Raw genomic sequence first — 27,576 nt, 5'->3', positions numbered from 1 at the left:
CAGTTCAGATCGGCAGAACGCGCAATTGTAATCTTGGCATTTAAACCTTGATGTAAGAATCGGCAGCAGTGTGCGCAAATCATTCCTGGCATTTAACCCTTGCAGTTCAGATCGGCAGAACGCGCAATTGTAATCTTGGCATTTAAACTTTGATGTTCGAATCAGCAGCAGTGTGCGCGATTCATTCCTGGCATTTAATTCTTGCGGTTCAGATCAGCAGTGTGCGTGATCGTATTTTGGCATTTAAACCTCAATGGTTGAATCGGCAGCAGTGTGCACGATTCATTCATGGCAATTAACCCTTGCAGCTCAGATCGGCAGTGTGCGCGATCGAATCTTGGCATTTAAACCTTGATGGTGAAATCGGCAACAGTGTGCACGATTCATTCTTGGCATTTAACTTTCACAGTTCGGATCGCAGTGTGCACAATCGTATTCTGGCATTTAAACCTTGATGGTTGAATCGGCAACAGAGTGCAGGATTCATTCTTGGCATTCAACCCTCACAGTTCGGATCGGCAGTGTGCGTGATCATATTTTGGCATTTAAACCTTGATGTTCGAATCGGCAACAGGGTGCGCGATTAATTTCTGGCATTTAACTCTTGATGTACGAATCGGCAACAGGGTGCGGAATTCATTCTTGGCATTTAATTCTTGCAGTACAGATCCGCAGAGTGCGCAATCATTTCATGACATTAGAATCTTGAGGTATGAATTAGCAACAGAGTGTTATTCAATGTTCATGGTATTCTTGAAACCCAGATTCAACAGAGTGTTATTCAATGTTCATGGTATTCTTGAAACCCAGATTCAACAGAGTGTTATTCAAGGTTCATGGTATTCTTGAAACCCAGATCCAACAGAGTGTTATTCAATGTTCATGGTATTTTTGTAACCCAGATTCAACAGAGTATTATTCAATGTTCATGGTATCCTTGAAACCCAGATTCAACAGAGTATTATTCAATGTTCATGGTATTCTTGAAACCCAGATTCAACAGTGTGTTATTCAATGTTCATGGTATTCTTAAAACCCAGGTTCAACAGAGTGTTATTTAATGTTCATAGTATTCTTGAATCCCAGATTCAGCAGAGTGTTAATCAATGTTCAGAACATAAGATGTTATTCTAAAAACGCCTATGTGGAAGTTTGCATAATCCTTCTTTATTTTCCAGATACCCAGAGCTAAATGGTCATGTTATAGAGAAGTTCTTGATCATTCATGTTATCAGTATATAAATATTAGGAACAAAGTTTATGAAAGTCAATGTGCATTATCTTGTTGTTGTGTTCTTAACTCTTGCTTCCACAGGTCTCCTTCCCCGCTGTTCCCAACCTAAAACCCCATCCCCGATTGGCCATTCTTTAACTCTGTGCTATAATAGCAAGTAGAGTTTGGAGCTGCCAGGAGATGGACATATTGGGAACAGGCGCAAACCCCAAGGATCCGGTCTTCCTGACAGGATGCCCCATTTTCTGCTACCTCTTTCTTCTGTAGAAAGATGTCTCTTCATATGTTTCTTTCCCTCCCCTTCTCTCCTACATCTAGATGTGTGCAGTCATTACTTTTCCCCCCTCTCTCATATATATGAACATTTAGCCCTACCCATGCTCTCCCTGCTGTATATGGGTGTCTCCTGTAACCTGCTTATGCTTTTCAACTCTTTTCTGAACATTAATGTCTCTTCCTAGCTTTATTGTCATCTCCCACACATAGGGATGTCTCCCTTATCTTTATTTTCCCTCTCTCTGTATCCTAAGTGAACACCTTGCCCTAGCCAACCCTTTCCTTCCGCTTTATATAGCTAGACCTCTTTCTGCTCTCCTGTCCTCCCCTGTATACCAATGTCTTTCTATATCTTTCCGTTCCATCTTTCAATGTATATATGTCCAATGTATATGTGTCCACTGTATATGTGTCTTTCCTTAACCTTCCTGTACCCCCTCCTCCATAGTCCTTTCCCTCTAATTTCTGTACATGGGATGTCTCTGTCTAGCCTTCCTTTCCACCCCCCTCTCCCCTGTATATGGCCATCTCCCCCTATGCTTTCTGTATTCCATTGCTCCCCTATACATGGCTATACCTCCCTTATCTTGCTTCTCGATGCCTCACCTGTAGCAGTGCTCCTCTCCCTATCAATCCTAACCTTCTCCTCTCTCTCCCCTGTGTATGTTGTATTCCCTTCCCTCCCCGTCCTCCATTTTTCCTGCATTTCTCTCCAATATAAGAATGCCTCACCCTGCCTTTCCCTTCACCGCCTCTCTCCTGTGTGTGGGTGTCTCACTTAGCCTCTCTCTTCTGTACAGGCGGCATCTGCCATTCTTTTCCTTCCCTCTAAAGCTCTCCAGTGTCTCGCCATGTCCTCTCTCCTTTCTATCATGTACCTCCTCGCTTCTCTCCTTTGGCTTTCTCCGCTCTGCTTGTCCTTATCTTCTCTCCCACTGTCTCTTCACCTCTTTTCTACTTGTGTCTTCTTCCCCCGTGTCTCCTTCGCTACCTCTGCTCCCCATCTGCCTGTCTCACTCTGGGGGCCATCTCAGTTCTCAACCTCTCTCGCTCTTTTTTGTCGAAAGATCCGGAATTCTTGTGTTCTGCAGGTCATTAAAATACGAAATAACAATCAGAAATGCCGGATCCTGCATTCCTGGAAGAGATGCCATGATGGAGAATTCTCCACACTCAACTCCTCGTGGCAGCAGCCAACCTTGAAATTAAAAACCAGACCTCCTCCTCCGTCCTCCATCTTCACTCGCTCCCCTCCTCTCTCGCCTCTCTCACATTCTCTCCTACTAACGGCTCTTGTTTCTCCTGAATCCAGCCTATTTTTATTTTACTTGATCTCTTTTAATTTTCTTAATTCTCTTCAATGTCATTATTTTCACTAAGGTGTATCCGTGTTGTTTCCAGGTAGGTTTCTGTTAGCTATCAAGATGTCTCAGTCTGTCAAACCCTTGCTGCTGACAATGGCTGTAACTGGAAGATCATGACTGCCAATTATGTGAAGGCCAACCCAGCCTATCATCCTTATTACATCAGTAAATTGTGTGCAATGAAATTGGGAAGTAATAACTAGTGTTATTTACATCTCTTAACAAGTGTATCAAGGGTAATAAGAAAGTAATTATTGGGATACAATGACTATCAAAGATGGAATATCGTGGTAAAGAAATATCGAGGACAAAATATCCAAACCAAAATATAGACATGTAAGTAAGTGTAGATTTTCTATACCTAAAAACACATCTGGAAATAGGAATAGCAAATCTAAACTTCCTCTATATGAATTTACCTTTCAATATTTTGGTTATCGATATTTTGTCAACAATATTCTTGCATCACAATATTCATATCCCCGATATTCAGTAATACAGTTGAGTATGATACACAGAAACCTGAAATCCCTGTATAAAAGCCTGTCTCAAATTTCCTTGTTACAGTTAAGTTGTGACATCTCTAGTCACCTGTAATAAAGAAATTACATAACTGCTCAACTGTAATAACTTATTTAAGCTGAGTTGTGATGTCATAACACCTGCTGCCAGCAGCCAAGATGAAAGGCAGGGTACAGGACATAATAACAGACACAACTTAAAAAAGGAAAAGGAGAACTGTCCAACCAAAAGGAGAACTCTCTTTTCGTCCATGTTATCTGTTTCTGCTAAATAAACTGTGGTCAGCAGAAAAAAACATATTTATAGCAACATGTTTATTTTTTCATCATTTGGGCTACTACAGGGAAGAAAGAATCTGTTTGCATTTGCAATATTTCCACACATTCTGAGCTACAGCATTTTTAAAACTCCGAGTTATATTAAATAGAGTCTAATAACCTTTTTGCACAAAATTACTAAATTACTTTAGATGCTGTAATTTCACACTACACATTCTGCTTTTAATCTTCGGGTCTGGAAAAATACTTTATATTTAATATGAAAGATGAAGCCACCAAGGATTTGAGGAGAATGGGGGAAGTGTGTTAGTGTGACCATATATTATGAGGAATAAATACCCTCTGTCGTACTTTAGGTGGTTATTTCAAGTCACATTGGAGTTTCCGGTCCTTACAAAGGAAATTGCAGACATGCAAATCTGCATCTAATGTAGCAGTGCTGAGTACGGCTAAAGAGTAATTGTCATACTCGGGTGATTAAACTAACAAGGGAACATAGCCTTCAGCCTCATTCCTCTATATGGCCATGGATTTTCTTGTGACTTTGAATATCGTTATAATATACATCTGGGGGTTCAGTATCCCATATTCCTAGGCATGTAGCCTTCGTCATGTATGTGGCTGGGTGAACTGGATTCTTTTAATCCCTACCACTTTCTAATTATGAATTACAATTCTGTTGAAAAAAAATAATGTTTCCTTTCCCATATCTGTTCCTCGAAGTCCCTCGCAGTCATGCTGTTGTGAATTATTTGCATGTCATATCACATCACTGAACAATAATGTCGTAGACCGACAATGCAACGTTGAACACTGCAATACGTCCTTCTTCCCTCCATCTGCTCTCCCATCATTCTTGTTCACCTTTCCTGTCATAATTCATATGTTTTTAGCCCATTTTCTCCTTCTTCCCTCTATTCTTACATTTTTGTAAGTGGTGTTATCCTCATTTCTCGTGCTTGCATCAGTCCACCTCATGTCTCTCTCTCTCCTTTAATTTAGGGCATCACCAGTCATATTTCTGTAAAAACACCTTTGATTAAAGTGGGCCGGCCTGTGCAAGGATGTTCTACATATAAATTAAAAACAAATAACCACATTTAGAGAAAAACAAAATGATCTGCTACACAGACTCTAAAATCTGACTTTTCAAGCAATACTGCTTAGAAAAGGGAAATCCTTGACAAAAAGAACTTAAATCAAGACAGTCCTATGTTGAGTGAGCTCAAGAAGAAAATGAAGACATTAAGAAGGAAGATACTTACTAAATTTTCGGGATAACTATTGACTTTGTAAGTGTCATCCCTTTAGAATTGTTGTATTTGTGTTTATCTTATCTCGCAGGTGAGACCTATTGGCTTCGCCAATGCTTGTTGCTTCTATATATGAGCCATGGCTTGGGTCTGTGTATTGTAATCCTATTTTATAATTTTCTATTCAGATTTTCAAATTATTACTTGCAATTGTTTTAATTAACTATGCAATATTGTTTAAATGAAATGGGCTGCTTTGTCTGCGTTTGCACCCATACTCCATTTGTACTGTCTTGACACAAAGTAATAACCCTGATTTTGCACTTGGGTCACTGCCAAACTTTACCAGAACCTTCTTTCCAAGATGGTGCAGGAACATGTTTAAAGGTACAAAAATTAGTCCCCCCAGCTGCGCGACCACTTATCTGCATCCGCGGTTCCTCACGCCTGCCATGCAGGTCCAAAGACAGCGGAACAGAAAGTGACACCACAATCCTGGCGGAAAAAACGCTGCTAACACCGTATAAGCTCCTTTATTTCGCAGTAATCAAGTAATGTTGATCGAGGGACAATTGACCTCAAAATGTTGGATTAAACTTGCATCAAATTAATTTATGGCTTCATTTCTGGCGTAGGGAATAAATTCCTCAGTAGACAAATTCAATTTGCAGACTAGATTAGCGTGTGGCTATTCCGCGTCAATAGCTGTGTTACCATGTGTCTGGCGCTCGCACATCTGAGTAATTCGGCCCATTTTCCTCTTGCCTATCATGCACGGCCTCTTACACATAAGTAGACACTTCCTGGTCCTGGCATTGCGCATTAAAGTCAGATGTGAGCCTCTGTACAGCTGTGACCCAAAGACAATTACACCTCTTGCTCGGGCGGATCGTACACCATCTTCTGGGCTAGAATGGTAAACTATATCATAAATATACAGATCGGTGCTCATTTTGAAAATAAAAACGTGCTGGTGCCCAAAACCCTCCTCTGAAACTCGCGTCTACTGAAATTAAATGTGCGAGCATGGAATACTGAGGCAGCTTAGTCCTGGAGCCATCTCATGCCTCTTCAATCTATCTACAGCCACTCCCTGCCCCTTCAGCTCACTCTTGCAGCTTTCTGCTTTGTTCCTTTAAGAGCTTTTCGTTTTCCTCTTCCTCTGTCTTTCCCATATCTGTCTTTTGATCGCAGGAAATGCTTGAGGCAGAAGAATAACTGCTGGTGCTAAATAATAAGTGCCTGTGCCCTGTACCGGAAACCACGGGCTCAAATTAAGCACTGATACAGACGCAGAAGATGGACATGGTGGTAAATATCAGGTGCATACAGGTTTTTTACTACCATGTTTACATGGCTTGTTGGATGAGGATGGGGTTGAATCAGTGGCAGGTGTCTCAGGTGGGAAGGAAGAGGTGGAGCTTGAATAAGATTTGTTTCAAGAGTTAAACATCAGGGGCCATACGTATGTACATATTTTCCCACAGACACAAAATGGGTAAAACCCTTTGATACATCTGGCCCCAGAGGCCTCAAGGTATATCATGGAGCAAGTGAAGACCACTGTCTTAGCAAAGTGATCACTGTATTAAGTAATGGTAGATGGAGGGTCGAAATCTCTCAAGAATTGGGCAGATAAATGGATGTGGTGGTCACATGGTTGAACCTTGGTGAGAGTGTCTGGTAATTTGCAGTTCTTCACTGAACTAGGTTCTGAGATACAATCACTGCCCATCCCAAGCCACCAAGAGATCTTACCAGCCAACTGAGAGTGACGGATTGGGGGAGATGGAGAGAAAATGGGGAGAGAAAAAGAGAGACATAGATAGGAGAGAAGGCTTGAGAGAAAAGTTCAGCCTGAGACTAGGAAGAAAGTTGAAAGAGGAGGAAACCGAGTGTTGGTCATCTGGTTAAAGGAGGATGAGCCTCAAGAGAAGAACTATCTACTTCAAGCGATGAAGGAAAGACATGTTCTCTTATATCACTATATCTTGCTGCAACACTTAAAGCCATTGTTCATAAAGGGCTGTTAAGGTCCTGAAGGAGTGGATGGAGTTGGGGAATAGTCCTGGCCTGGCCCAAGATATTCAAGGACATTTCACCCCCTCCTTATTTATCTCTACAATCGCCAAACACTCCTGTGTTGGTGTTGTACATCAGGGACCATCTCTCTAATCCTTTTCTATAGGCTAGTGGCCGGACTGACCCTCATCTAGCCTCATAGCAACAGCATCTATCTGTATGCCAGCAGCAAAGTTAAGTGGTGATGGTGGCCAATATCAACTCACTAACTTCCCTGCTGCAATGCTGTTAAAACTAAGACCATACTTCTTGGCTAAGTGGTCTTACAGTACTAACATTCAATTGGGCAACAGGATATTAGCAGCCTTGAAGTGATCTTTGACACACTGACCCGCTATTTATAATAAAATTCATGCCTCTCTTCAAAAGCACCTTCTATTATTTATGGACTTTACAGTAGGTCCTCTCTCTACTGACCATACTTGAATGCTAATCCTAGACCGAGCAGCGATGACAGCAATGTGAATTACTGCGCACATATAGTCAGGCCCCCTTGACAAGCTCCTGGGAATATTTGAAAAGTTCAGAAACAGGTGAGATGCACCATCTTTGATCTTATATATTCTGACTCCTTCACTCCTACCATGAAGAGCCCATGCTTTGTTCGGGTTGGGGAAAAGGATGCACTTCACACCCCTCTGTATTGTCCGCAGAGCCCTGGAAACTTCAATATTTACAGACACAACAGCTGGCTGGATACCTGAGGTCAGCTTCATGTTACCTTCTCTTCTTTCACCCGGACAGCTGTGAACTATTTCGTGATTTATCACTCCATAACTTGGTTCTTCCTTTTGGAAATGTTTCTCGATTACCTTCTGCTTCCACCGAGACTTCATATAAATGTGTCAACTATTAGTTTTGCTGTATCGTAAGAATAATAGGATGCAGGAACCTCAGAGACTGACAGTAACTCTAGTGTTAGCTTATCTCTGTCCCCCTTTTGGAAAGCACTCTCAAGGTACCTTGGAGTACGGACAGTGCTATAAGAAGACCCCAAAGTGGATAAACACACTACAATTCACTGTCTAGTAGTAGTGTAATAGTACTGGGTTACCATTGCACCACCAAGAGTAAAAGCTTGCAGCTGAGTGTAGTATCAGCTCTCATGTGCCTGCTCTGTCTACAATGAGCAAGAGGCCTTTTAATCACCACTAAATACTTTATTGCTTTCACAGCGCTCCACCAATAAGGGGCACATATTCTAATTAAGCAAGTAGAGGCAAAGGACAAACTTCCAAATCTTAGGCATGCACAAGTCCACAGATAGACACTGACATATACCACACCCCACCCCACCCCCACCCCACCTCAGTAGCCTGTTGACGTATGGCTGACAGATGCTATTTTATTTCTTATAACCTATGGACACACAGTCATTCTTTTCATAAACCACTTAAATCGTTCGTTTCTTGCTCTTTTATATGAAAGAAATAGTGTAGTTAAAGACATGAAGAATAAATGTAGAAGCTGTAGTGTGAAATTAAGCACCCCAAAAAACATTTTGCAATTTGTTGCAAACAAGATATTAGTAACAACTAAACATAAATCGTCAGATTTTTAAAAATGCTGCTGTCCTGAATGTGTAGAAAAATGCAAAGATATTCTTTCTTTCCTGGAATGCACTCAACCAAACACACTGTCATAAATATCTCCTTTCTTCTGGAGGCTGATCCTTTCAGAAAAACAAATCAGAAGCATGAAAAGCCACTTCTTATTTTTCATTGTTTAAACCGCAGCTGTTATGATGCTCTCTGACCAGCCTTTTGCCTTGGCTGCTGACTCAGGTAGAAGGCATTATGATGTCACAACTCAAAAGTCATAACATATTACAGTTCAGCATCTATGTAATTTTCTTATTACACGTGACTAGAGACTTTCCAACTCAACTCTAATGTGGAAATTAGAGACAGGCTTTTATACAGCAATTACAGCCTCGTGTGTATTATATACAAATACAGCAGCAGATCTGGCAGAAGACTATGTAGTCCTGATATATGGATGACTTTCTGTAGCATACAGCTTAGCCATTCATCATCTCAGCGGGTGTGGTGCAGTCCACTTTGGATGAGGGAGACATCTATCCTCCTGGTCCATGCGCACCATGTATGACCTATTTTATAGAGTGAAATTAACAAACCTCCTTTCTCCTCGCACAATGGGAAGTAGGTTTTGTTGCTTTTGTATCTCCTTCACTGAACATTTTGTCCAGAATTCAAACAAGGCAGTCAAATATACTGCGACAGCCGTATGAAATCTAGGACGCACTCATCTAACAGAAATATCGTTCCTTCTTGTGCACAACACTATGGACCACACTAAACTCCTGGCATGACTGGAGAAATGGGCCAGCATCACTAGAACATGGTTACAATCATTTTTATCAAACAAAAGTAAGCAGATTGTAATGGGTTCCTCCAGGCCATCAATGAATTAGATATCATGTTGGGTTCCTCAGAGATCACTGGTCTCACCTGTACTGACCATTGCTTTTGTGGGGCCACTGCCTGAGCTTCTAACTTGGCCAAAACTTAAATACTATATGTGACCACGTGATGATCAACCCCACAGGTGGCCAGAGGCCCAGAACAACAGTACCACCATGTGCCTAAAACAGGTTCATCACTGGAAGAAGGACAGTTATGTTACTTGAACTTTAAGAATACTAAAATCCTAAGAGTAGAAGACCAACCAGAAGATTTGGGAACCGCTCCAAGCCTACCTTGGACACAAAGAACTAAGGGATTTAGGGCCAGATGTATCAAAGGGTTTTACCCATTTTGTGTCTATGGGAAAAAGTGTTCATACATATGGCCCTTAGTTTATTGCAAATCTTTCTTATGACCATCACATCTTAATGGCAGTCCCATACACCAACAACTACATCATGAGGGAGCCGTTCACAGCTACCGCAAAATATTGAACCAAACAAGGCTTTGGTGTTTTCAAGATTTGATTATTGTAATATTGTCACGCCGGGTCAGTAGCAAAGAACCTTCAGAGCCTGCAAATGTACCTGTGAATGACCTCGATTTTCTGAGAACTAGAAAGATCTGGAGCTTCAACAGCCACAGGGTTTACTCCATCTGCAGTTGTCAATCACTGTCCCGGATAGACAGCTCGAAGAAACCATTTAACGATGAATGAGCACTATTTAAAAACAATTGCTATTAACATTCAACATTTTAAGGCGTGCAGTTTATTCATGGCAAAAATAACCATAGGAAGAGAATATCAAGATTTTGTACAATCCACAAAGACTAAAAAACTGAAAGTTGTCGCTTCACGGATAACACGCCCATCCAAAATTCCCAAAACACAGCCTTGAGTTTCTAGAAATCCTTAAAAGGACCAAAACATCTTCCAAAAGAGCCATTGCACATTCTGACAAATTCCTGTGCCTGCAGGTTATCCGTGCATACAAACCATTCAGTGTTTGAAAGATCTGCAGCATTTGAGCAAATGGTACTTAAATGCACAGCCTCTAAAGCACATCACAAATATGGCAACCTTGAGAGCAGATTGCCCTACTGACTCCTAACCTTCCCACAACGAAGTGCATGTCATTTCTCTTCTCATGACATCCAGCGCTATAACCATGAATGCTACAATCCCAGGGATGATCCCTGTGTACAGCGTGCATTAAACTTGCAGGACTCCTCTCCTTGAAGAAAGACCTACACCCTTTCCATAGGTTCACATTAGAGCATATTGCCGGGTCCACCAGATTGATTCAGATGGGGGATGAGATGGTTGCTATTCCCCCAGAGAAAGGGTCAAAGATGAAAGCTCTTGCACTGACTATTCAAAGTCTACAACATCTTCATTACAAACACCTGTTCCAGCAACTCTCTGGAATTGCTGTAAATCTGTTTCACTTACATCTTGACCAGTCCCACCACACACTTCTAGGGCACAAAAAACACAGAGCTTCTTTCTAAACCTTTTGGAAAGACATTCTTTACTTTGGCATCCAGGGAGTCCAGGCAGTTGCGCAGCAAAACTGAAGGGGGCCCCTCTGCAAAGTATATGGAGGGCCCCCTGACCCAGTCAGGAAATTTCAGGCCAGGTTGCCAGCTGTGCTGAGGGACCCCCCTGGAGCTCGGGCCCCCCCAAACTGCAGGGACTAAAGGGGCTAACATAACACCACAGAATCAAGATGCTGGAGCAGGAGCATAGGCTGGGCCCCTCCAAGTTCAACAGCCAGGTCTTCAGTTTCGTGCAGAAGTTGAAAAGTGAAAGAGCTGTGCTCACAAGGGATGGGGCGGGGCAGTTGCGGTGTGTGGGGGAGAGGGCAGAGTTGGGAGGGGATAACATTTAATTTAAAAACAAAAAAAATAAATAAATAAACAAAACAAAAAAAAAAACTTACCTGATCCGCTGCCCCATCGCTCCTCTTTCTCCCATTGCTACAGGCATAGACTCCCAGCCTGTTCTGTGGCCAATCCTGATGATGCTCAGAGCAGCTTCAGGATTGGCTGGGAGTGCCCAGCCAGGGCGCTCCAAGGCAGAGTGGGAGCCTCTCTCCAACCCGGCAACACAGTGCCTGGCTAGAGAGAACACACTGCGCATGTGTGTTTGGCTGGCCCGAGACGGCGGCCAAACATACATGCGCTCTGAAGGGAGTGCACAGTGCACTCCCATCACTGCTCGTCACCCCCAATGCCCACCCCTTTCACAACAAAAGGATAATAAACATACTTTATTATCCTTTTGTTGTCAAAGGTTTTGCAGCTTCTGCTGCTGGTGGGTGAGGGGGGGACGCTCCTCCACCCTAACGGGGAAGCCGCCGCCACTGGTCCTGATGCATTGAGGAAGTGTATTCCAGCTCTTGGAAGCAATGAAGGAGAAGATGCACCCTCCTAACTTGCTTCTGAAGATGTGGAGGACCCGGGAGAGGGTGAGGGAAGTATAGTGTAGCTATCTGGAAGGTTGTTAGAGTTGAATTTCACTCATTTGGGTATGCTGGTCCAGTATTGTGGAGGGCTTTGTAAGAGTGGATCAGCAGCTTGAATTGGCAATGTTTTTGGATGGTTAGCAAGTGCAGTTCTGCAAGGTAGGAACTGCTCAACTGCACTGGCTACCCATCCAGAAATAGGTAGAATGAGTCTGGTGGCAGTGTTTTGGATGGTCCTGAGTATTTGCATGAGCTGGTTTGAGATGCTGGTGTAGAAGTGCGTTGTTGTAGTCAAGTCGGCTGGTTATGAGGACCTGGGTGACCGTATGTCTTGTGAGCATTGGGAGCCATCTGAAGATCTTAAGAAGAATTCTCAGTATGGTTACTGTGGATATAATGGATACAGGACTCCCACAAGTACAAAAGGAGTGACTTTAGGAAGATATTGATGATCAGAGTTTTAACCGGGCCGTATGATAGTAATACCCTTTGTCGAAGACCCTAGCCCCAGAGAAAGATAAAACGGTTACTGCAAAGTCATAGGTAGAACTCCAGTCACGTGGGCTCCAGGCATTGCCATGAGGATAGCGTCATCAATGAAGACCTTACAAGCAGTCTATCCAAGCACCATGCTGGCATCTTCTTCCATGCTGGTCCACAAATTTGCGGAACAGCAGGCAAGGCAGGAACACGAAGAGGTGCATCTAAACCTGCAGGCCAAGGGATTCCCCGCTGATGTCTCCTCCTAAACCAGAGGGATAGAGATTTAAAATTGTCCTTTTTGGTTGGGGATTGACCCACCTGCTGCAGCACTGATAGCCACACTCCCGCCTCAACAGGAAGTGACACCGAGGAAGACAGGAAGAAAGGTCACACATTGACCGCAGCTGAAACGTTGCAAAGTGATTGGTTGCATTTTCTTGTTGGTGGAAATAAAAGAGCATTCATTCTTTTACTTTGCAGTTTGCACCTTTGGTGTCACAATGGATCTGCACACCACACTCTCCCGTCCTTTGGGGTCGCGCCCACGCCCGGTTTCACAACTTGAAGACCGGTCACAAAAAACAGCACAAGTAAGAAAATTCCCTTTGACTGGTAAATCCGACAGTGGTGAAAAGATTAACAGTATTAATAATATATTTATCTTTTTGGCGAAAAGTGTATGTCCCCATTGAAACACTATTGCTAGTGGATATCATACGGCAGTCGGTGCAATAGGTGTAGTTATGGTGCAGATGACGTAGTGAGGTTTGGATGTGCCATGTGGTAGAAGCTGAGAGGTTCTGGCCCTTCTGGCGCACGGGATGCCCTGTGAGCGGCCGACCCACCAGTGGAATATATTATACCATTTACTGGTAGGAATCCTTTAAGGTCTGAAAAGCAGGATAATACCCTACCTCCTGCTACTGGCAACCGACTCACCCAACGTGCGCGTGCATGCCAGCTCGCCTGATCTCGGGTGCCCCCCCCCCCTGGCAGGTGCCAGAGTCACATTCTGCAGCCATGTGAGCCTGGGCGCAGCAGAAGACATTCCTGTCACTTCTAAATAAAGGGCTTGCCGCAGGGACAGGGATTTCATTTCGCAGCCAGGGCCTTGAAACGTGCCCTTGAACTGATTCGGAACCCCTATCTCCGTGCTCCTGCCACCTTTATATATACTCACTACATACGCTTCTTTTTATTCAAGTGGCAATTCACAAACGGGCTCCGTAGGGCAGACTCGTCATGGAGGGCTAATGGGGCCCGAGAGTACACAATAACGTAGTCCCAGGTAATTCCCATCCGGAGCCCCTTCCAGAGATGCGCGATCAGTGGCCATGACCTGTTGACTTGGAAACGGAGAACGTAAGGCTGTAACACACTGGGCCTTAAGTATGTGGCGATAAATCCAACTCCTGGATCTAATTATTATATATAGCACGTTAACTCCAGGATAAATAGCTATAAAGTCCAAAGTTAAATGGGAGCTCATAAAGAGAGCGAGGGCCATGAACGTGAGGCAGTAACCGTGTAATCTGAGCATCACCCTTCGCCCAGGCCCGCCCTAAGGCCCTCCTGTGAATGTCTTCCTTCCAACACTAAGGCGCTGCGGAGGTGCCTCACTGCTGCAAGTGCTACGTCAGAGGGGCACTTGCCCGCGCTTTATTCATGACATCCACAGTAGGATATTACAGTGATTTTTACAGGACCCTTCGTACTTTGGTACTAAACAAAATTCAGATCCATGCCTCCGGTCTAGCGTCACGTGCATGACCCGCCTTTTTGATACCCCTTTGGTACCTTCTTATGTAATCCGTTAGTTCTGCTCCTTAGGTGAGATTTCTGCTCCATCGGACTAAGTGCAACCATTTTGGGGTTCGATTTCACCCCAGAAGTGTCTCACTTCCCATTTCAGATTCAAATTCCGAAACAGTCTGCAGAGCCCATTTGCACGCGCTGCACGCGGAATAAGAACCGCGTGCAGCGCCCTCGTTACTCCCCGACCCTCTGTTCGGTCCCCAGGTTGGCGTTCTTAACCTGACGCGAGGAGGGGGCGAGGAACCCAAAAATAAACACAAATAAAAGAAATGTTATTCATCCAGTCCACATTTTTTTTCTATTCCCTCTTATAATTGTACCTTACCATAGGATATGTGGGTCTTCGTGGAACCAGAAGACGCAGAAAGCCTGACATGGGTGTGATGCTCACAGCTGACCTGTGCTTGGCGTGAATATCTCCATTCACTGCACGTTGCTTTCCCTTATGTAAATCTTAAGCCGTTCATCTAATCATCCACTCAATGGACATCCTGCGACTCCCTCATGCTAAACGTGTCATCCTACGACCATGTGCAGGACTGTGACGTAGGCCGCGTTGCAGGATCCGATGGGACCTTAAGTATGGAAGAAGCCTTCCTGCAACTGGTAAGAATATTGTAGACAGCATTGTTAGGGGCAGGGTGCTCCTTACCCTGGTGCCACTGCACCCGCTGCGTTAAAGATAGAACGCCTCTGGTCCAGACACCTGCTCGGATCGCCTCGCGCTCAACTGCCTTTTCTGCTGCAGTGTTGCCCGCTTGCAGGGTCAGTTTTTTGCCCCCGGCTTACTCTTGTACGCTGCGCCACCCCCATGCCGAATGGGTTTACAGGTCTAACCCTCTACCCAGAAACCGCTTCCTATTCATGTTCTTTACAGGTGCATTGGGCCCTCTCTACCCAACCAATTGCCCCCTTCCGTTTTTCCACTCTTGTGGGCACCGTGGGAGCCAGGGCATTCCCAGGCTGGAAAAGAGCGTCTCCCGCCGCCCCTCCCCCCTCCCTAGCGCTTCCCACAGACAGAATACCGTTGACCCCTCGCCTCGCAAGACTTCTCACAGTCCGGGCCTTGAGGAGGGAGGAGGGCTAGGGGTCAGGTCTGGGCTTGGACCGCTAGAGCCTGGACTGATTCACAAGCTGTAGAATCAGGGATGGGAAAGTCTCTCTCACACAGTCTCACCTCCAGTCCCAGAGGCCTTTCCAACCCGACTCCCACGCGGCCACCGTACTCTGAATAAACACACGCGGACCGACTGCCAAGGAAACACAGACGTGGTGGCCGCCCAGTCCGTGCAGCAATCCCCGTCGCCAGGGTAGGCGTCTCTGCGCCTAAAGAACCGAGTACCCGGGTGACCTGCTATCTCTGCACAAATTGCAAGGGGTGTGTGGTGCAACATTTACTGGCGGCAGAAATTACCTGGAGCAATAAAGTTCGCACCCTCCATTACATTTCGCCAGGCCATGGGAGCGTTTTTGATCCAATAAGCAGCAAACGTCACGTTATTCCACATTACATTGAAAATAGTCCGAATAGGTGTAATTTATTACACAGATAAATTCCAGGCTCTGAGGTGTTGATTTTTTTCAGGTGCTATAATTATTACCAGCACTGTAGGCACTCATAATTAGGGGCATTTAAAACATTTTGGGGACTTTAGGCCAAACGTATTTTGGGGAGCCCTACTTGGAACAGCTTTGAATTTATGATCCGAAATCAGCTCTTTCATGCCATTTTTGGCCAGGCCACTGACAGTGCAGAAAGGCACTGGTCCAAATTCTAAATGTGTTGACATCTAATATTTAGGGATATCGTGTGTGTGTGTTTCCAATATTGTAACTGGGCAGTAGCTCACTAATATTACTGCAAATAATCTATGTGACAACCTCCCATTTCCCATATGTGAGGTCCTGTTTTGAACTCAAATAAATTTTTTTATGGTTGTTGCATTAAAGGTAAACGCAACATTTCTCTGCAAAATGTCTATAATAGTTTTTCACACATCACCCACATTAAAAATAACAAAGGAAAAAACCTGTTGAAAACAATCTAAGATTTATTCAAGGTCATCAGGGCACGACTGTCTGCAGAACAAAGCTGGCTCTATCAGGGGCCCCCTAAGAGGCTGGGGCCCTGGGCAAGAGCCCACTATGCCCATGCCTTTAAACGTCTCTGCTCATAATCATGGCCACAATGTTTAAATACACCCTCTTCGTCCATGGCTCCAACAACCCTCTGCTGCAAGCTCATATTTCTAGGCTCTATACACTGGCGGCCCATAGCTAGGGCCACTAGAATTGTCAGATTTTGTGATTGTGGCATTTTCCCCATAATTTTGGATTTGCCGCATTTACACAGCTTCAGATTTCAGCAAAACAAACTCTACCTCAAACAGATCAAAATTGCTGTGAAGTGGAAGGTCCTTAGTAATGGTTGACTGGTCAACCTTCTGTTTCTTATTTGTGTATTCAGGTGTCAAAGTGGTAGTAATGAGGTGAAACCTTTGCCCTGATAGCGTTAACTTGGGTAAAAATGCCGAAATAAAACTGTAATACACAAAATAGGCTGCATTAGGCCACATCATGTTGTCATCCCACTGCATAGTTTGCCCCTCCCCTGATGTGTAATTTCCGGGTCCCTGTCCATAGCAGTCCATACAGTAGTTGCTTATTGGGTGTGCTATTGTACAGACCTCACCTGCAGTGACCATGTGAAAGGTACACTGAAAGAAGGGAACAAAAATCTCCCTGCTGCCAGAAATGAACAAAACTATTATTCCTCTGTCCCCAAATCTCTACTTCTGCCTTCTGACTGAGATGAGCTCAGTAGCACAACACCAGGATCAGAATGTTTTTCGGCATTGTGCTTCATGCAGTTGATATGTACAGGGAGTGCAGAATTATTAGGCAAGTTGTTTTTTTGAGGATTAATTTTATTATTGAACAACAACCATGTTCTCAACGAACCCAAAAAACTAATTAATATCAAAGCTGAATATTTTTGGAAGTAGTTTTTAGTTTGTTTTTAGTTTTAGCTATGTTAGGGGGATATCTGTGTGTGCAGGTGACTATTACTGTGCATAATTATTAGGCAACTTAACAAAAAAAAATATATACCCATTTCAATTATTTATTATTACCAGTGAAACCAATATAACATCTCAACATTCACAAATATACATTTCTGACATTCAAAAACAAAACAAAAACAAATCAGTGACCAATATAGCCACCTTTCTTTGCAAGGACACTGAAAAGCCTGCCATCCATGGATTCTGTCAGTGTTTTGATCTGTTCACCATCAACATTGCGTGCAGCAGCAACCACAGCCTCCCAGACACTGTTCAGAGAGGTGTACTGTTTTCCCTCCTTGTAAATCTCACATTTGATGATGGACCACAGGTTCTCAATGGGGTTCAGATCAGGTGAACAAGGAGGCCATGTCATTAGATTTCCTTCTTTTATACCCTTTCTTGCCAGCCACGCTGTGGAGTACTTGGACGCGTGTGATGGAGCATTGTCCTGCATGAAAATCATGTTTTTCTTGAAGGATGCAGACTTCTTCCTGTACCACTGCTTGAAGAAGGTGTCTTCCAGGAACTGGCAGTAGGACTGGGAGTTGAGCTTGACTCCATCCTCAACCCGAAAAGGCCCCACAAGCTCATCTTTGATGATACCAGCCCAAACCAGTACTCCACCTCCACCTTGCTGGCGTCTGAGTCGGACTGGAGCTCTCTGCCCTTTACCAATCCAGCCACGGGCCCATCCATCTGGCCCATCAAGACTCACTCTCATTTCATCAGTCCATAAAACCTTAGAAAAATCAGTCTTGAGATATTTCTTGGCCCAGTCTTGACGTTTCAGCTTGTGTGTCTTGTTCAGTGGTGGTCGTCTTTCAGCCTTTCTTACCTTGGCCATGTCTCTGAGTATTGCACACCTTGTGCTTTTGGGCACTCCAGTGATGTTGCAGCTCTGAAATATGGCCAAACTGGTGGCAAGTGGCATCGTGGCAGCTGCACGCTTGACTTTTCTCAGTTCATGGGCAGTTATTTTGCGCCTTGGTTTTTCCACACGCTTCTTGCGACCCTGTTGACTATTTTGAATGAAACGCTTGATTGTTCGATGATCACGCTTCAGAAGCTTTGCAATTTTAAGAGTGCTGCATCCCTCTGCAAGATATCTCACTATTTTTGACTTTTCTGAGCCTGTCAAGTCCTTCTTTTGACCCATTTTGCCAAAGGAAAGGAAGTTGCCTAATAATTATGCACACCTGATATAGGGTGTTGATGTCATTAGACCACACCCCTTCTCATTACAGAGATGCACATCACCTAATATGCTTAATTGGTAGTAGGCTTTCGAGCCTATACAGCTTGGAGTAAGACAACATGCATAAAGAGGATGATGTGGTCAAAATACTCATTTGCCTAATAATTCTGCACTCCCTGTAGATATGTGAGGTACAGCCGCACAGCTCGATTAATGTCTAGTACTGCCCCAGTTACATGCCCACACATTGACGATAGATCATACTGCAGGTGATACAGGCTTTGGACCTGTTTTAGTTTGTCGGATGGGTTACTCCATCACAAAGATTGACACGTATCTTTATGCCTTTAATTACATTGTACTTTAGGGCACTAGTGGAAAGTGGATGGGACGTCAGAAACTTTTGTGACAGAGCTACTTGTCCACCACGCTTTAAACAAGGCCCTTAATGTTAAAGATGCCCCTGTTACAATAAAAATGTCCTCTTAAAGACTTCCAATGTATCACACTTTAAAGGCCCTTTTATCAGTGGCCACGTGGCATCTCTGGGGTGAGGGTAATGAACTCTAATTAGCGGACACTCCAGGGAGGAGCACAAAGGGGTTATAGAACAGCCTGGCTGGTCATTTAAGTGTGGTGCTTGCAGTTTTTAAGAGCTCTCAACTCTGCAGGTAAGGGATCCGAGGCCCAGGAGATAGAGTGATTTGCCCAAGGGGGCGCATGTAGGTATCATTTGTACAGCAAGGGCAGTGGCATAGGGGAACATAGATGTGAGGGGTCCACTGCACCCTTATTATGGCTGTCCTTTACTAGCCAATCAGGGAGCAGGCACCACTTTGCATGCCTCGAGAAAATTGTATTTGTATAGCGCAAATAACAAATAAAAATACATAAATAGAAAGTTTGCATTCAGGAATGTGGCATTTGAGCCTCCTAGCTGAACTGTATGTTCTCTTGGATACCTTCTTGATTGTGACACTATACAGATTTATTCACCATCATACCTAACTCTTGGGTATTCATGATGTCCTTAACCATCCCAACTTCTAGTTCTACGATCTCCCACTACCAGTCATTTACCTTACCTTTAACCTCTGGGGACTCTCTTGACCAGTGGTTCCTTATACAATGTAGCTTTCCCCTATTTTCATACATATTTTGCAGTCTCACTCAACACATGGTTGACTTTTTTGTGTCTACAGCGCTCTGGCACTCTGCTGTGTGAAGTTGGCGCTATATAAACGACAAATAAAAACTGTTGCCAAGAATGGCACAATTTGCGAAGTGTCACCCGGGAATGTGGAAATTATACCTCATGGTTACTGAGTCCAAACAACAATGTTGCCAGTGGGCTGCACCCCAACTCCCTTTCCATCCCCCCTTTCGTTTAGAACAAACCTGGGCATTCGATTCTTAGCAATTGGAACTTGTGAATCCAGATAAATCTCTTGCAGGACCAGGGACAGGGGTGAGCTGGGGAGCATCTCATCCCTCGCAGTCTGGAGAGTAGGCCTCCTACAAGGAGATTAGACCAAATTCTTGGGACAACGGCATCTCCCTCCCTTAAACCGATCACCCCAAATCTTATGAAGATTTCCAACGCTGTGCACGACGGTTTCTGAAAGCGAGGGAGGGCAGCGTGAGCAGGTAGTCAGACCCCTGCCGTCGTGGCCTCTCTGAAGTCATACGTCGTTGTCTTGCAGACACCAGCGTCGGACTCCGGCGCTATGACGGGCGCTGCTTGTGACAGGTCTGTACTGGGCTGTTAGTACCACGGAGAGCACTCTGTCTAAAGCCAGGTGTCTGCCTTCGGTGTGAGGGGCACCCAGCCAGCGTAATCCGGATCTAGGCGCTCATGCCCCGACCCAGCGCCTCATCTCTCCCACCAGTGTCAACACACGGATTTATTTTCGACCCCCCCTTCCGTTCAAAGCAGCTTTGTATTTTATCACTCATTTGTTAACTCAAACCCTGTGTTGTATACAATATTGAATTATGCATTAAAGGCGAAGATACAAAAACGCGCAGAACTGAACCAGAGAGAAAGTTCACTATGCCTCGGGGTCCCTTGGAAGGTGGGGCCCCCGACAATTGCCTACTTTTTCCCATGTCTTAAAACGTCCCTGTCTCCCAGTCATGCACGCACCCTTTCTTTTTCCAGCATTATAAATCAGAAGGAAAGGTAACCCCGCCATTTTTGGTGTCTGAGCAAGTAGAGGGAGTGCATTGAATACTGCTTAAAATCCATACTCAACTGAATGTGGCCCCCAGGACACCCAGTTGGAGACTTCTCACCTGTAGGTGCACGATTTCACATTCAAAAACTTTTTTATGAGATAACCATATCTGCCAACATTAAAAACCTCTTCAAATAGGCCTTTCCAGCACACAGCCACTGGCCCCACGACACCCCCAGGCCCCGCTCAGCCCAGTTCAACACTCCAGGATCAAATGTGTGAATTCACACGCATTTCGGACCCGCGCTGTTCTCAACTTCCCAAGGCCAGGGACGGTGGTTGTTTGACCGAAGAACATTAACAAATCCGACAGGTTTATAGTGTGCCTGTCACGAGCCAGCACGTTCTCCTGACCTCCGCTTCTGCCTATGACCAACCTTAGCATAACCTCAAACACCCCCACACAATTAACTGACAGGTAGAAGCATTATGGGAGTCTATGCCTTCCCCTTCCCCCCCACCAAGAAAAAAACACCTTTCTGGCACTCCTTTGACAATATCTCATTTCTGCTCATCCCCAAAACAAAATGCATTTGATCCCTCTCTGAAGAAAAAAGTCCATCAAATACACGAACGTGCTGTCAAATCTGGGGTATAATGAGGCGTATAACGGTGGCCAATCAGAGAACTCAGCCGCGCTTTAAATCAGCAGGTGCCGAGTACCTGCACTTCTTTAGCTTGAAAGGAAGAGTAACTGCACTTCTCATCACTGCTTCAACCAGGGGCGTAGCTTTTGGGGGCGGAGGGAGTTTGTTTGGGGTGTGACAACCCCCTAACAATTGCATTCTGTAGTAAATAGTTGAGTACAGGTGCTTTCTGTATGGTGTGATGAAATAACTCTCGAATTTCACTTGGGAGTTTCACACACACTCAAACTAAAACTCTCCGAATGTAGGTTATTTTACTAAAATATTTTGTTTAAAGTACCGCTAACAATCCGCACTGCTCTATCTAGCCCCCACGTGCCCTGCTTCTCAGATAATGTAGTTCACCGTGCTCACGGGCGCACGGCACAGCGGCTCGACAGCCGCGGCGCTGTAACCCGCATCAGTTTAAGGCACTTGATGTCTGCCTGAGGTGTGTATACGTCTTATAGATGCGGGATAGAACCCCACTGGGACGACCTCTGCATTGCATGCTGCGGTGGTCGATAAAAGGAGCTACAATTAATTGCGCAATTAAAAAGATCTGTAATTTGTAGCGCCATGAGGCCACTGGGGTGTAATAAAAAAGCTATATAGTACGCAATTATTAACATATTACCAAGCCACCGACTGGCTTTACACCCATCAATGAACATATTTGAAGGGCGCTCGCTCTGAGAGCCACAGTCTGTAGCGTTCCTCAAGCATCGAAACTATCTCAGTTGTTCCACATGAAACAAGCGAGTGCGTTTATTTACAAAGCGCGTGCCGTGCGCTAACCCGCCTCGAAGCGCTGCGCGCCAGCTTGAGCTGCTCCGGCTCCGCACCAACCTGCTGGTAGTTCCACTCCAGCGGCGCGAAGTTACCATCCACCACCTCGAACTGGAAATTGGTACGCGGCACCTGGTGCAGGACGTAGACCCACCAGGACGGCTGGTACCCGTGCGAGGCGCTCATGGCTGGTCCTGGCGCGTGCCCTGGGGTGCCCCAGCGCCAACGGGTATCGATGAATGCTACCAGCCGGCGACAGCAGCAGGAAAACAAGCACAAAATGGAAAAGCCAGTGGGTGATGAGCCGGCGGCAGTCCTGGGGGCTGGGGGAGCTCAGAAGGTCCGGATCATCGTGTTATGGCTGCCTCGGGTCACAGGACATGGGTGAGCGGAGCCGGAGCACAGGTGCTGCCAGCATACTGAGGCGAGCAGCAGCATAAGGGATGAAGAGCATCCGGAGACTGATCCCAGCAGTTTATATCCCACGAACGAGGGAGGGAGCCGAAGGGCTTCACAGCTAAGGGGAAGCAGCGCCGCCTGGCGGTCACCACACCCAATTACATCTATTAATAATTCCCCCACCCCCCCCCCAGGGCCTTGTCAGCGAACAGAGATACCTTGCCACAGTCAATGTTCATGTTGTCAAACTGGTCTCTACTCTCCAGATGACTATAAATCATATTAAACAGATGGGCGTCAGCTCATCTGCTCCGGAAGCTTTGATATTGTATTGTGCGAAAGTGTGCATGTATGTGTGCATATGCGTATTTTTAGGGCTTTAAATAGGCCGGGTCAGTGCTTGGTCGAGCTACAGGCATTTCCAATTTTTTTTTTGCTGAATGCACTCACGTGCATGCCTCAAGTTGTTATGAGCACACGTTCTGGCCATCTTGAACTGTTTTGCATTAAGTAAAACTCTTTCCAGGATAACCATCAATGAACATGCACGTAACACGACGAACTTATGCATCACAACGCATGCAGCCATTTTACATTTAGGGCCTAATTCCGAATACGGCGGGCGGCCCAGCGGGAAAGCCCCTGCAACGAGGAAGCCGGCTCTGAATGGAGCCGGCGGAGTTGCAGGGGTGCGACGGGGGCAGTGGCACCCGTCGCGATTTTCACTGTTTGCAAAGCAGACAGTGAAAATCATCCAGGGGCCCCACGACACCCGTTCCCGCCAGCCTGGTTCTGGCGGTGAAAACCGCCAGAAACAGGCTGGCGGGAAGGGTGTCGGAATCCCCATGGCAGCGCCCCCCCAGCCGGGGGAAATCCGGCGGTAAACCGCCGGACCCGGCTGGGCGACCGCGGCTTCACAGCCGCGGTCGGAATACTGAATGAAGCACCGCCAGCCTGTTGGCGGTGCTTCAGCCGGCCTCCACCCTGGCGGTCATGGACCGCCAGGGTTGGAATGAGCCCCTTACTCATCTAACATGACGGATTGCCATGGTAAAACTGTAGACTAGAATGCAATAAAAAAATAATAATTCACACACAACATGAAAAAGGAGACACGCAGTCTGGTGGTGCTCTGCAGGTGCCGGACCCTAGTAGAAAATTAAAGGCATGAAGGGCACAATGGAATACATGCAAAGTCCTCTATTCTGAGCTGATAGCGCCCCAATAAAATACTACTGCAAATATTTAACAACATAATATTGAAAAAGCTCAAATCTATGACTTCTTTTTTTGTGACAGGCCAAGCTAATTTAATAATCACAAACCCACCAACAGGTAAACAGTGAGACCAGCACTCATCGAGCAGTGAACGCTATTTATTTACATACAGCTGTGAGGCTACAGTCAACGCGTTTTTGTTATTCTAAAGCCTTAATCCCGACAGTTGGCATCACCTTTTCAGTGCTTTAACTTAACCAACAACAGTGTAGGTGAAACATAAACATAAAAAGATACTCCCTTCAAAACAGAGGCCAGCCAATATTCTTCTGTATCGCTTTATTGAATTGATTTGCGCCACTTATAAATCCATTATCTCAAAAATAGCTGTTCAGAAATCTAGTCAATCAAATGACTGGGGTGTCGACAAAGTGGGCACGTGCCCTCTTAAATGGCCTTTACTCATTGAACATTCAACTTCAAAACAAATAATTATCTTCAATCAAATCTTTTTGTCCTTCCATGTTATAAATCTATTATCTAGATCAATTATTTACACTGTGAGTACCTAAGAGAGTAATCAATACTTCAACATCTGAGAGCATCGAAAACAGTGTAAGTTATCCAGTTGCTAGGCAATTTCAAATAGGAAGATGAAAAAAGAATGAAGTACAGTGTTCTAGACTCAGTCTCAGCTATCATACAAGGAGGAATCAGCGAAAGAGAACTTTGTAGACTTGAGTGAAAATACATTTTACTATTGGATACAAATGAACCAATGGCTTTAAATATGGATGATGAGTTGTATACACACCTGCTATGTATAAGCTTACTCACCAATGCTATTGTTGGAATTTAATGCTCTTTTAGTGTTTTTTTTATTTTATTCTATTGTTTTGTGCTTATTTCTCTTATGCACTTGCAGTGTTGTAGAGTCTATATATGCTTTAGAGCAAAGACATTTAGGCATACATACTGCATGGTCACTTTAAACACGTAAGGTTACTTCTGATTTTAATATTCCGTCTAAAAGCTCAATCAAAGCTAGTTAAATTTTCCCTTTGTCTATTAGCCTTGCATTTGTTGCACTTTGTGAAACCTTCTTTCGGTTTGAACCAGAACTCACTTTCCATCGTGATGTTGCTCCTGATTAAATCCTCTTTCATTAAGCAAACTCTTCTGTCAGTTATCTATTAACTTCTGGCCATTGAAGTTCCCATAAAAAGATCACTTCTCACCAAATGCCAGTTTTTATTTAGGGCTGCCCTTTATCAAACTATGTTGGTCCTGATATGTGCTGATGAAATGACACACATTATTACCATGACCATTAGACATTGTTTAACACTTTTCTTATGTGAAACAGAGAATCTTCCCTTTTCATGTTGCTCAGTTTGTATCACCTATTTCTGAATATCTGAATATCTCTAGTATTTCCCACTTCTATTTTCCTATAAGCGTTTTCAAGTACTACTAACTCACCATACAGTGTGCTAGCTTTAAGTGGTCCTGGATGGAAACATGTCACACGCAATATGCTGTTCTTAGTAGTCAGTTTCTAAAAATTCCTATTCATTTGTATGGATTAAAACTGATTCAAATCATTGTAGTTTATGTGTGCCACACATTGTATGGCTTCCTCTCGACTTCCAGTTGTCAATGAAATGAACCCCCAGAAAAATGTGTTCTGTCCATTTCTCCATATTGCTCCCATGGACCACCTGCTCCTCCCACCAGCCCTTATTCAAATTCATATAACCGGGGGCAAAGCAGGTGCCCAGAGCAGTCCCTCTTTGTTACTGATAGAATTAATTGTTGCTAAGAGCATGCTTGTGTGCTGATACAATATCATTGGTCTTGCCCTTAAAAAATGTTTGGCGGCTCTTAAACCACCCACATGCTCTATACTCATATACATGGATAACACATCCACACTCATCACAGTCTGTCACTCTCCTAACTCACACAATGAATTATGAAAATTAGTGGTATCCTTAATGTAAGAAGGTACGTTTTCCAACAGTGGTCTTTAAAAGTTGTCTATATGTTTTGATGTATTTTCGAATAGACTGTCCTGTGCCACAATTATAAGTTTTCCTGGTGTGTTATTGTAATTTTTATGAATCTTAGAGATTAAATAGAACACTGAAGCCCTGGGATGGTCATTTCTTAAAACATTATAGTCATCACAGTTTGTCAGCCCTTGGTCTTTCCACTTACCTAGCGTCAGCTTTCCCGACAATCACTCTGGCATATAACGTTAAAATACATAATACGACAAATAGGGTTCATGAGAGGTCTTGGGGAGGGATGCAGATTTGTAGGGGCAGAGAGATAAAGCACAATATTGTGTAAAATAACAAACAATTTTGAAGAATTTCAAAACAGAGGGAGAGAGTGTGTGCATTTTTGTCTCTGTATATAATGTTTCTGCTGAAATCCGACAGACACCTCACCATTCCCTACTGAAAGCACCTGCACCCAACTATTTGTTCCTAAAATACATTAGGCAGCGTAACACCCCAAACCCAGCCCCCCTCCCAAAGCTACACCCCTGGGTGCCTGATCATCCGTGGTGCTCGGTAAACGGCACAACCTCCGTTTGCGCCTTCAAATAATCACAGCCTCACTGTTGATACATTTCAGCTTTTCTCTAGCCTTGATCACTACACAAAATACTATAGTCGAGCTCAAGGCTATAGAATAGCCAAACGTGATGCCATTATATTTATCAGCTTTCAGCATCCACTTGGGCATGACAGAAGACAGGGCATACTATAAGAGTCATATGTTTGCCTTTCATGGATGCAAATCACCCTGACATCACCACCTACCACATTGATATTTTCCATTAACCTACAAGCTAATACTAAGTAATAAAGGACCATACAAACTAAGTATTTATTTAAATAAGCCACCCACCCATCCCTTACTCCCCACAATCATACCATTACACACTCCCAAATCACCTATAATCTACACCAGTAGCTGTGCCATTTATCTAGCACCAGATGCCCTTTTTAACCCCCACGGCTGTATGATCAAACCACTCATGCCGGACAATACGGTCGGAACCACGACTGCATTGTTTTCACGCCTGCCTTTACAATGAATTTAGTTGTAAAAGCATGCCTAGTAAAGGCATGTGTGAAAACGGCATGCGAAATGGCATGCATGCTTCTTTCATGCAAAGCCCCCACTCGCCCTGAGGCCCAAAACTACCCCCACCTCTAATACCTAAACTACCCCGACCCCACCACCCAAAACTAAAGAACCCTGACCCCCTACCCACCCTCAACCCTAAGAAAACTACCCCAAACCCCCACCCCTGCCCATAAAACTAAACTACCCCAACACCCCCACCCACCCTAAGTCCTAAAAAAAACTATCCCAACCCCCTACCCCGCCCCTGAAAACTAAACTACCCCAACCCCCCCACCTACCCTGAGCCCTAAAAAAAAAATCTATCTGACCCCACCCCTAAAAACTACACTACCCCTATACCCCCCACCAGCCCTGAGCCGTAAAACTTTTTCCCCAAATAAGTAAACTACCTTGACCCCCCACCCACCCTAAGCCCTAAAACTAAACCTATCCCTACCCACCCACCCCTGCCCCTAAAAACTAAAGTACCCCTACCCGCCCTGTGAACCGCCTCTAAAAACTAAACTACCGACCCCCAACCTGCCCTGAGCCCTAAAAAAAACCTACCCCAATCCCCCCACCTCTGCCCCTAAAAACTAAACTACCCCAACACCCCCACCCACCCTAAGCCCTTAAACCTTCCCCCAATAAGTAAACTACCCTGACCGTCCACCCTCCCTACGCCCTAAAAAAAAAAAA

The 27,576-nt window shown here is 44.6% G+C and overlaps 1 protein-coding gene across 3 annotated transcripts in view; it reads right to left on the bottom strand.

Moving 5' to 3' along the window:
* Nucleotides 1-22,606, bottom strand: part of TTYH1 (tweety family member 1) — a 207,987-nt gene extending 185,381 nt beyond the window's left edge. For all 3 annotated transcript variants that reach the window (XM_069200796.1, XM_069200797.1, XM_069200798.1), the window contains exon 1: nt 22,177-22,606. In XM_069200796.1, coding sequence (XP_069056897.1) covers nt 22,177-22,302 — 126 coding nt within the window. In that variant the 5' untranslated portion in view covers nt 22,303-22,606. The remainder of the gene's footprint in view (nt 1-22,176) is intronic.
* Between the last annotated feature and the right edge of the window lie 4,970 nt (nt 22,607-27,576).

This window comes from Pleurodeles waltl, chromosome 7, assembly GCF_031143425.1.
Source record: "Pleurodeles waltl isolate 20211129_DDA chromosome 7, aPleWal1.hap1.20221129, whole genome shotgun sequence".
Lineage (NCBI taxonomy): Eukaryota > Metazoa > Chordata > Amphibia > Caudata > Salamandridae > Pleurodeles > Pleurodeles waltl.
The sequence above is the reverse complement of the archived record's forward strand: the minus strand, read 5'-3'. Positions and strand labels throughout refer to the sequence as shown.